Source organism: Physeter macrocephalus, chromosome 4 (genome assembly GCF_002837175.3).
Source record: "Physeter macrocephalus isolate SW-GA chromosome 4, ASM283717v5, whole genome shotgun sequence".
NCBI classification, from domain to species: domain Eukaryota; kingdom Metazoa; phylum Chordata; class Mammalia; order Artiodactyla; family Physeteridae; genus Physeter; species Physeter macrocephalus.
The window spans coordinates 82945257-82956749 of record NC_041217.1 but is presented as its reverse complement, the minus strand read 5'-3'; the positions used below and the strand labels follow the sequence as shown (position 1 = coordinate 82956749).

The following is an 11493-nucleotide window of genomic DNA, read 5'->3' as shown; positions in this document are numbered from 1 at the left end:
TGGAGTATAATTGCTTTACAATGGTGTGTTAGTTTCTGCTTTATAACATAGTGAATCAGTTATACATATACATATGTCCCCATATCTCTTCCCTCTTGCGTCTCCCTCCCTCCCACACTCCCTATCCCACCCCTCTAGGAGGTCACAAAGCACCAAGCTGATCTCCCTGTGCCATACGGCTGGAAAGCACGGAGTCTTAACCACTGGACCACCAAGTCCAACTACCTCTCTATTTGAAATACTTATAGATCAAAAGTTTCCAACTTCTTGTACATGTTGAAAACTTTCAATAAAGATCTCTTGGGTACAAAATATGGTCCTGGTGACTGAAAATTAATTCTACGAACATTATTATAAAGTCATACTTATTTTGAAAGTCTAAAGTTCTTTTCTTAAATGGCGAAAACACAAAACAAGCCACCATGTTGAAATTTTTTATTTTGCTGAAATGTACAAACAGAATATAACAGTCCACATTCTATGCTTCCTAAACATTTAACCACTGATGATTTCCGTAAGATGTTGTTCTTCACAGTTCAGATGTTTGATCTTCTGTGAAAGCCCAACATGCCTTCCTTTCTACCCACCAGATTAGTCTCTTTCAGAAGTCTTGCCGTATGTTTTCTTTGTTTGCCTCTCCATGTTGCTGCTTCATTTGAAAGAGTTCATTTTCTAATTGTACAATAGTCCTTTCAATCTCATAATTCTTACTGACCAGGGATACCCAACTAGAAAAGAAAAAAGGGGGGGAAATTACTTAATGTGAACTTTCCCTTATAAGATTTTTATAGTATATATATTTTCAGCCAGGGTCATAACACTAACCTTCACTTTTAGCTTTACATTTTCAAAACCTGAGGTGTAATTAGGCGGGAAAGTGAATAAAGGGTGTATAGGACCTCTCTGTATTACTTCTTAAAATTGCATGTGAACCTACAATTATCTCAAAATAAAAAGTTTAATTTAAAAAAGAACAAATGAGAAAGAGTTGAAGAGATATGAAAGAGTGACTGAAGTTGGTATTTAATTGGATTAACAAAAAAGGAGAGAAAATAGGGCAGAGGCAATAAAGAAAAATGATGAAGAAATTTCTACAACTGCTAAGATAAAATTCCATAGATTCAAGGAATCTTCCCCTTCCCCCAGAAAAAAATCTCTAGGACAAATGAAAAGAAACACACATGTACACGCAGAAGATTATATTAGTTTGAAGAACAGTGTGGAAAGATGCATAATAGACTGATAACATGGGGTACTTAAGAGGATGAGGGGAAGGTGGAACAAGGACAATGATGTGGGTTATGGAGGGAGGGAGGTTAGGGAAAGAGCAAATCAAAAAAGAAAAGAATGATAAAAAAAATCATGACTATATTCAGACATTTGTACAAACTTATTTGAATACATGAAGAACAACATTAAAAAACAAAATATATAAACAACGGGAAAAAACCCCTGAGACACGTACAAATTATGAAGAAAGTATGGAATCTCCCTCCTGCAAGAGTTAAAAAATAAACTTTTTTCCTTTTAAAAGGAGAATATAGGTAAAATCCGATTCAGAGCAGAAGTACTGGACAGAAAACAGGGTGCTCTAAGATCAGAATAAATTAGCAGTGGTTCAGTTTTTGTTTGTAACTCTCATTTCCTTCCGAGCCCATACTTCAGAAAGAGGAAGAGGCAGTGAAGAGTGGGATTCAGAAAACAGCATTTCTTTGACACCTGTGGTATCCCGTTTGAATACTGTTTGAATTATATTGTTGAATCTTGATCTTAAAATGTGCTAAGCAATTTAAAAGGTGATGGGATTGTAGATACTCACGTTGACTCCATTTCTCTTAATTTAGATCCAGCTGTGAGTTGCATGTTCTTTCGCTGCCAGTTTAAGTCTTGAATATGTTTCCTGTAAAAAAAATTATTTATACAATCCACCTACTTTCTAAAATAAGACTAAAATCAGCAGAAAAATCTATAACTAATATAATACATCTTTGATTCTTTGAGAAGAACAGATATATATATGTGTATATATATACACATATATAGTCACAGACTAATTCCAGGAAATAACTTATTTTTTTTTAACTTTCTTCTCATTATTTTTCAATTACAAATTTCATAAAACATGCTCATGGTGAAGAATTAAATACACACACACACAAGTATGCACACAAACAGATTAAAAATCCAAAGTCCCTCCTCCCATGTGCTTCTCCTTCTCCCTGATAACTTTTGTTCAGTTTCTGGTGAGTGTCTTTCCAGATTCTTTCCTGTATATGTATGTGCATGTATAGATTAGGGTGTTTTGTTTGTTTTTGTTTTTAACATAAATCAGATTATACATGTTATTCTACAACTTTTTCCCCTTCTAAAAGTAACTTTTCAATGTCTGCAGACTTGCAAACTGCAAATGACCTGGTAGAGATGTTTTCAGACCTCAGGTCTATTTCTCCTCCACTCAGATAGGGCAAACCCAACACCAGACACTGGACAGAGTGGATCATCAATTATTTACTCTCATATGACTATAGTCCAATGGTTCCTTTCTCTTCTCATTCTATTTATTAAGATTCACCTCAACTTTATTCTAAAATAAGAAGAAAAACAATTTACCTTAACTTCTGGAGCTCTTTCTGTGCATGTTCAATCATATGAACTAGATTTCTAAGAAAGTAAAAGAAAATCAGATTAATGTACATTAAAATCACATAGTACCAACTAAAAGTATACTATCTAGTTGATACAAGGTCAAGTTTTTCTGCTAAAAATAGTTAATATTAATTGAGCTCTCTGTGCCAAACACCATGTTAGACACTCTATAAAACTAATTTAATTCTCATAAGAATTCTTTGAGGTAGGTATGATTATCCCTATTTCACATGTTAGGACACTATACTCAGAAAGATTAAGTAACTTGGTCAAGGTAACATGGTTAAGTGTCAGAGGTGAATTCTACTTCAGGTCTTTCAAACGCTTGAGCCCAAGCCATTTACTGATATTCTGATTTTGTGTACTTATATCACTTCTTAAACTGTTACTGTCTTTTCACAGACAAGATGGGAATTATCTGATGAGTGAACTCATTTACACTCCCTTTTATCTCTTTATTTCTTTACCTATATTTATCTTGTCACTCTCCCCTCCTGTCCACTGCTAGCTAGAGAGAAGAAAAAAAAAACTGTTGTGGAAGGCTATAGATTCAGATTCCAGTCCAAGTCAGCTCTAATGAGCAGAGGGGAGAAGTTGAGCCATACAGAGTTCCATGTGATTATTATCATTAGAGAAGTGATTCAAGGGTAAAGCTCAAAATCTATCTTTTCCTAAATAACAGCTTTACTGAGATATAATTTACATACCATATCAATTTCCTCTTAAGGCAGCAGAGTCCATTTCAACCACATTGGCCCTACTATGCTCTTGCTCTAGATCCAGTATTGTTTCCCAGCTTTTGTGACTCAAATTTCCTGCTGCCCTTCTGAGTTATTCTCCTGTCTCCACTGACTGATTCCCTATAACTAACTCCAATTCTCTAGAGATTTGGTCTTCAAAAAGTGGTGTCTCTCCAGCTTTCCTTTAGCTCATCCCAATTCCCCTGACTTTGACACTCATTCCATGCTGAGGACAATAAAGCTTAGTACTCTATTCCTGACCTCCGACCATTAATAGGGAGCTTTCTTTTGAATCACCTCTTCCTGAAAGCCCAGTTTGTGGTCTTCTCCCTTCTTCCAGCCTCTCTCTAAAGTACACAGGTTTCTCCTCAAGTAATCTGAATGCTGAAACTGATCACACTGCATCATGGGAGTCAGAAGACTTGGCTTCTAGTCCCAGCTCTGCCCTAAATAGCTATGTTTCCTTTGATGAGTCACCTGACATCACTAGGGCTAAATCTGTTTATTGTAAAATTAGGGGCTGACCTTGAAGGTTTCCCTTCAGTTTCAAGTACAGAATTCTCTCCTTATTAATGAAATACTATTTTTTTAAAGCAGTTCTGCACCAAGACCTACTTAGAGCTAAAAGCTTTCTGCCTAGCATATTTGACACCCTCAAATCCTATCACAAAGAAAGAAAATATAGTACAGCTCCTCTGGAGGAGCATCCATTGGGTTTGGAGGAGACAAAATATGTGCAGGAGAATGACCAACACTATAAAGTGTTATGTAATTAAATGTAAAACAAGTGATGTGCATAATAATGTGTATAGTTACTCAGAAGAGAGAGAGAGTACCAGAGGCAGAATTTTAATCAGGGAAGAAAAGGAAGCAGATTAAAGTTGGGCCTTAAATAAGTTGAATTTGGGTAGAATAGTTAAAGCTATTCCAGGAGGAGATAAGGCCTGAGTAAAGGTTCGGAGGCAGAGTTTATGATAATCACCAAGGAGAGGACTAGTTTGGCTGGAGTGAAAGTCTACAACTGAGGTATAGCCTTTTGCTTTGAATATCATGTTAAATAGCCTGGACCTTACCTTGTAGGTAAGGGAAAATTATTAAAGGTTTCTAGGCAAGATGAAAGCAATGCTCTCTTCAATTTAATGCCTCCTCCCCACCCCCCATCCCCTCACCTATGTTCTCCTCCATTCCTGGAAAGTTCTCACTCTCCTTTAAACATCCAAATCTCACCCTTTTCTGGAACCCCTGTACACTGTTGGTGGGAATGTAAATTGGTGCAGCTACTATGGAAAATAGTATGGAGGGTCTTTAAAAAAAAAACTAAAAATAGAACTACCACATGATACAGCAATTCCACTCCTGGGTATATATCCGGAAAAAAAATGAAAACTCTAATTTGAAAAGATACACGCACCCCAATGTTCACAGCAGCACTATTTACAATAGCCAAAACATGGAAGCAACCCAAATGTCCATCAACAGATGACTGTATTAAGATATGGTGCATATATACACATATACAATGGAATATTACTCAGTCATAAAAAAGAAATACTGCCATATGCAGCAATGTGGATGGCCCTAGAGAATATTATGCTTAGTGACATAAACAAATCGGAGACAAATATTGTACGATGTCACTTATATGCGGAATCTAAAAAATAATACAAATGAAAATTCATGCAAAACAGAAACAGACTCACAGATACAGAAAACAAACTTGTGGTTAGCAAAGGTGAGAGAGAAGGGGAGGAGGGACAAATTAGGGGTATGGGATTAACGGATACAAACTACTATATATAAAATAGATAAGCAACAAGGATATACTGTATAGCACAGGAAATTACACCCGTTATCTTGTAATAACCTACAGTATACTCTGCAAAAATACTAAATCACTATGCTGTATACCTCAAACTAACACAAAAATCAACTATACTTCAATAACCCCCACCCCCATCCCCTAATCTCACCCTTTTATAATGGTCCTAATCCTTAATATCCCTTTCTTTGGATCTCTGTAGTTTATGGACCACAACACACAATGCAGCACTTGCCCCCATACTGCCAAAAATGAACTACTAGTTATCTGGCCTAGAATATCTTGCCTCCTCAACTAGATAAAGCTTCCTGAGGACAAAGATCACATTTTTCCACTTTGTGAAATACACATTTTGGGGATTGATTTGCTCTCAAATTTCTTATTCATCCCAACCCCATTTTCCCTTTATTCTCCTTGCAACATATTCACAATAGAAACTGAATTGTTGGTTCTGCAGTTTCTTAAATTCTGGATTTTGCCCAAAGATCCTTATGTGGCCAACAGAAATTTAAACACGATTCTGAAAACTTGAGTAAAGGTATTTATTATTTCGTGATTTTTGCTTTACTGTTTCAGGAATCATACTCTAACAAATAGTTTTATGCACAGTTGTGAAGTTCAATGGCCTTTTCTCCTTAAACTGTTAATAGAAACTCAGGATTTTAGGGCTCAAAGGAGCCATGGAGATCATCTAACCACTGAGTTTTACAAGCTGGAAACTGAACCCTAAATAGATAACAAAACCTAAAGCTAAAGCTAGTTATATGGAACAGAAACAAGAGCTAGTGGCACTTTTGTTTCTGGTGTTAATTCTCTACTTACAGTCAATTCTTATCATTTGCAGATTCTGTATATGTGAATTTGCCTACTCACTCAAATTTATGTGTAACCCCAAAATCAATACCTGCAGTGTTTTGTGATCATTCATGGACATGCTCAGAGCAGCAAAAAATTTTAGTTGCTGGACACACACATTTCCAACTGCATTGGAACAAGGAGTTACTCTACCTTCTTGTTTCAGGTCTCATACAGGGATGACCAAAGGATAGAGTTTGATTTCCAACTCTGGCAAGTTACTTAACACTTCTGAACTTTATCTTCTCTTTTATAAAATAAAGAAAATACAGAATCTGCCAGGATGAGCTGTTTTAAAGGATTTAAGATTATAATCTATCTGAGATGTGTATATATACATATGTACATATTTCTCCCAGGAGAAATGGTTCAATATTTGTTAAGTCAGTATTTAAGGCCACTTTATAAAGCACAACATGCAATAATGAGAGCTAACTGTATAAGCAACCCCCCACATTAAGAATTACATTCTATCAAGCTGTGATTTGTAAATCAGACCTCAGAACTCATTATTGCAATATTACACAACAAATGCGTTACGTTTACATCCCCTTAAACTTTGAGATGGGTCTCAAAGCCTTTCATATGGGTTGTAGTTCTAGGACATGACCCCAAGTGAAAGTCCAGCTATACTATTTTTATCCCACTCCTCCTACTCTACTTCCCACATTAAAAAAACAAGACTGGCGAGTGGTCTTAGCACCGCAGGGTTGGGGGCAGAGGGGGTGCAGGGCCTGTGCCCCAGTCCTCTGCCTTTATTTGCTCTGGGGTCACCAGTGGCAGTGCCATAAAGGAGCCAGGAGCCGTCCAGAGAGTCAAATCTCCACCCAGCATGGGGCACGTTTCTCCTCCATCTGTAAACACGGTATTTCTTAAGTAAACATTTAATACACTCCCTCAGAAAGGCAGCCACGGGGGCACGAACCACACGTGGGTGAGAGGGAAGCATTCCATTCTCTTGCCCCCGTGCCTCTGGGATGAGAGGGTGCTAAGGCCTGCGACCTTAGTCCTGGTGCCCAGGAGGGGGTCAGATGGAGCTGGTCTCCAAGGAAGAGACTGCACCCTCCCGGCTGGAGGTAAGAGGCGGGACCTGCTGGGGAGGAGCTGGCCGAGAGTGCACCTGTCTGCAGCAGCCCTGTCCTCAGCAGAAGCTGCTAGTGAGTGCCCTGTGGTGGCTGGGGGTCACGTGCCTGGCTGCAGCTCTTAGGAAGTGATGGAGCAAAGACCGGGGCGTTCATCCTCCCATGAGGCTATCTGTGGGCGGGGAGTGAGAGTTTAAGTGGCAGATGAACACCGAGAGGGAGAAAGAACCCTTGTACTGCCAACTGAGCCACGCAGTCAGGCGGGGAGGGCAATGGAATAAGGCACTATGATCTGTCTTGCTGATCCCTCTCACTGAGGGGGAATGGAGCTCAGATTTGTAGGGCTGAGGCCCAGATCCTCCCTCCAAAGGCTATCCTTTTCACAGATCCCAGGAGACAAAAATAACTGACTGCTATTTTAAGGGTTGGAAACTCCTAGAACTTGGACAGGACTAACAAATTGGTGGCGCTGAGATGATACTCCCCAGAGCGGCTGCCAGGCCCGAGACCCAGGTAAAAGGCAGGAAGAGACGACAAGGCTCACTCCAGTGGGAAGAGATGAAGAGTGGATAAGGGAGAGGACGGCTACCTGGGCCTAACCGAGGCTAGTCTGCCTACTGGGAAGAGCCAGCCTTGACTTCGGGCTGACTTCCACCCGGCTGCTGGGTGTCCGAGGTGGATGAAGTGGAGAACAGGGGAGGGAGAAGAGAGACAGGCACTTGGGGCTACCAAGCTGGGCCTCAGGAGCTAGGGAAGGAGGTCCTGCCACCAAGCAAGGACAGGCTGGGAGTCCTGCAAGACAAGGGTATGTGGAGGCTGGCTACCCCAACCGAGGCTGCCCACCTCACGGGAAAGGTATGGCCACCTGTGACCTACAGCTCCAAGACCTTAGTCAGAGCTAAGAGACCTGGGGAGGGCGGAAGGGAAGGATAAGCAAAAGGTAAATAACCTGTTAGGCTTGAACCCTCACTAGGACTTCAGAGTGTGGGCTGCGGCCAGGGACAGGTGAGGGTGCCAAGTCCGGGGACTGTTTTTCCCACGTGCTCATGGACGGACAGACAGCTGCCCCCAAGGGAAGGCGGGGAGGTGGGGCAGAGAAGGGGTGCACACTGCAGTTAGGGGATGTGCTCTGCCAGCTGCAGCTCAGAGTAGACTCTAGGTTGTCTGAGAAGTCAGAGGGAAGAGACAAGAGACAGATGATGACAAAGAATTCCAGCTGAGGGAGGGGAGCGAGAGGCCTGGTCACCTCCTGCTGCCCTGCTGGATCCTGCTAACCACAGCTAGCCATGTGCCCAGGAGGAGGAAGAGGACTTGAGAATAGGCGGAAAGAATGTGAGCAAACATATTGCTGAGTTTGCAAGTCTGGGCTGATGCTGTGCTGGTCTCTCCTAAACTCCCAGGGCCGAAGGGCTGCAGCTCCGGGGGGGAGCCTTCCTTGGTCACATACCAACTTAAATGCCTTCCAACATCTCCCCTATCCATCCTATGCTGGTTTAGAGAAAGCAAACAAAAACAACTAAACACAAAAGAATTCCTTTTCCCTTCCTTGCTTTGCTGTAATGGGGTGAGAAGCCAGGTGAGGGGCAACAGGGACAGCTCTCCTCCTGGCAAGGGGAGAGGACACCCCACTTCAGAAGCCCAGGAGTAGGGAGGTTGCGAGAGTCGTTGGAGAGCGGAAGAAAGGCTACAGACACACTGGAGGTGGGGTCACAGGGTCACAGCCAACAAGCCCACGGGCACCTAATGGCCATAGTCCACCCCGTCAGCCAGGTCCATCCTTTCCCATCAGACACACTTACACTGAGGGTCACCCCTAATAGTAAGTCCCTGCAGTGAGGGAGATGATGCTCGGCACTGTCACCATATGTGACACCATGGGGCTGGCACACACGGTACACCCCTCACTGTGAGGAGATGACAGTGGCAGCCGGTTCAGGACACCCTGTTCTTATGGCAATGGTCACAACTGGGTCTTGGGGACTCAGGCGGTGTCTGACGACCTGGACATCTGGCGGGTACATCTGGGACGACGACGATCCAGGAGGCAGGAGGTGATGGGTGCTGAGCTCACAGAAGCCCACGGGCACCTAATGGCCATAGTCCACCCCGTCAGCCAGGTCCATCCTTTCCCATCAGACACACTTACACTGAGGGTCACCCCTAATAGTAAGTCCCTGCAGTGAGGGAGATGATGCTCGGCACTGTCACCATATGTGACACCATGGGGCTGGCACACACGGTACACCCCTCACTGTGAGGAGATGACAGTGGCAGCCGGTTCAGGACACCCTGTTCTTATGGCAATGGTCACAACTGGGTCTTGGGGACTCAGGCGGTGTCTGACGACCTGGACATCTGGCGGGTACATCTGGGAAGACGACGATCCAGGAGGCAGGAGGTGATGGGTGCTGAGCTCACAGGAGTGACAGATGCCCGCCGAAGACCCAGCTGTGTCCCAGGCAGAGGTTTGACACACAGTTTTTTCTGGGAATCATCCTCTGGGAGGAAGGTCACTAACAGAAAGGTAGGCTTGTAGAGCTGGGGTGGGCTGGCCGTTCAAACGCCAGGCAGTACGAGATGATCACCCTCTGTCCCTTCCCCCCTCAGGACTCCTGGTTTTAAAGGGCAGTAGAAGGAATGGATTCCCTCTGTAAGTCCTGGTGTGGCCCTCGGCTTCCAACTGCTTAAAGAGGACAAACCCAAAATACATATCTTCTTTCTCGAGTTCTCCTGGCCAAGCCCTGGTGCTCCCCTTCCAGGCGGTTCTTGGCCTCTGATCATCTCCAAGGCCCAAGGGCCAGCCAGGAGCAGGCCACCAGGGAGTCCAGCAGTTCCTGCACCTGGTGGGGAGGCAGCACAGAGGCCTCCTTCTGGGTTCATGCCCCCCATTCCAGGAGAAATCCCCAAATTCTCCATGGAGAGGCAGGCCTTCTCTGGGGAAGTGAGGTGTTATAAGCAGAACTAAGAGATGGGTAAAAGAAAGAAGACAGGAAAAATAAAGGACAAAAACAAAATAGCTCCCTAACCCCTTATAAGAATTTTTTTTTTTTTTTTTTTTTTGCGGTACGCACAGGCTCAGCGGCCATGGCTCACAGGCCCAGCCGCTCCGCGGCACGTGGGATCTTCCCGGACCGGGGCATGAACCCGTGTCCCCTGCATCGGCAGGCGGACTCTCAACCACTGCGCCACCAGGGAAGCCCCCCCCTTATAAAAATTAAAAATGAAATTTATACATATGCTTTGTCCATATTGAGTTTCTTTAAAGAAATTGGTGCCTGTCCACAGCATAGCTTCCTGTTCTTCTGAAGTCTTAATCGTTTAAATTTAAAAAAAAAGAGGGGGGGAAGGAAGACAAAAAATAAAAAAATAAAAAAATTAAGCAACACTAAAAGGAGGGGGAAAACCCAAACAAAAGCTTCACATTGCTGGAGATCCAGCTGTCGGGAGATCGCCAACCGGCCAAGCCACTGCCTGTACCCCCTGCCGTCCTCTGTGCGTGACATGATGAGACTGTGGGTCCCGAGGATCAACCTAGTTTAAAAACACCCAAGATGCTTTGCCCTGAATTTTAAGCAGCACATGTGACCCACTACTGGGCATATACCCTGAGAAAACCATAATTCAAAGAGTCATGTACCAAAATGTTCATTGCAGCTCTACTTACGATAACCAGGACATGGAAGCAACCTAAGTGTCCATCAACAGATGAATGGATAAAGAAGATGTGGCATATATATACAATGGAATATTACTCAGCCATAAAAAGAAACGAAATTGAGTTATTTATAGTGAGGTGGATGGACCTAGAGTCTGTCATACAGAGTGAAGTTAAGTCAGAAAGAGAAAAACAAATACCGTATGCTAACAGATAGTACCACAATGTTCATTGCAGCTCTATTTACAATAGCCAGGACATGGAAGCAACCTAAGTGGCCATCAACAGACGAATGGATAAAGAAGATGTGGCACATATATACAATTGAATATTACTCAGCCATAAAAAGAAACGAAATTGAGTTATTTATAGTGAGGTGGATGGACCTAGAGTCTGGCATACAGAATGAAGTTAAGTCAGAAAGAGAAAAACAAATACCGTATGCTAACAGATATATATGGAATCTAAGAAAAAAAAAAAAAGGTCATGAAGAACCTAGGGGTAAGACAGGGAATAAAGACACAGACCCACTAGAGAAGGGACTTGAGGATATGGGGAGGGGGAAGGGTAAGCTGTGACAAAGTGAGAGAGTGGCATGGACATATATACACTACCAAACGTAAAATAGACAGCTAGTGGGAAGCAGCTGCATAGCACAGGGAGATCAGCTCGGTGCTTTGTGACCACCTAGAGGGG

At 42.9% G+C, this 11493-nt stretch overlaps 1 protein-coding gene across 1 annotated transcript in view; it reads right to left on the bottom strand.

The window, feature by feature from the left end:
• Positions 1-417: 417 nt before the first annotated feature.
• BCAS2 (BCAS2 pre-mRNA processing factor) overlaps positions 418-11493 on the bottom strand; it is a 16903-nt gene continuing 5827 nt past the window's right edge. The window contains exons 5-7 of the mRNA XM_007119610.4: positions 2611-2661; positions 1820-1900; positions 418-728 (exon numbers count right to left, since the gene is read on the bottom strand). Coding sequence (XP_007119672.1) covers positions 602-728; positions 1820-1900; positions 2611-2661 — 259 coding nt within the window. The 3' untranslated portion in view covers positions 418-601. The remainder of the gene's footprint in view (positions 729-1819; positions 1901-2610; positions 2662-11493) is intronic.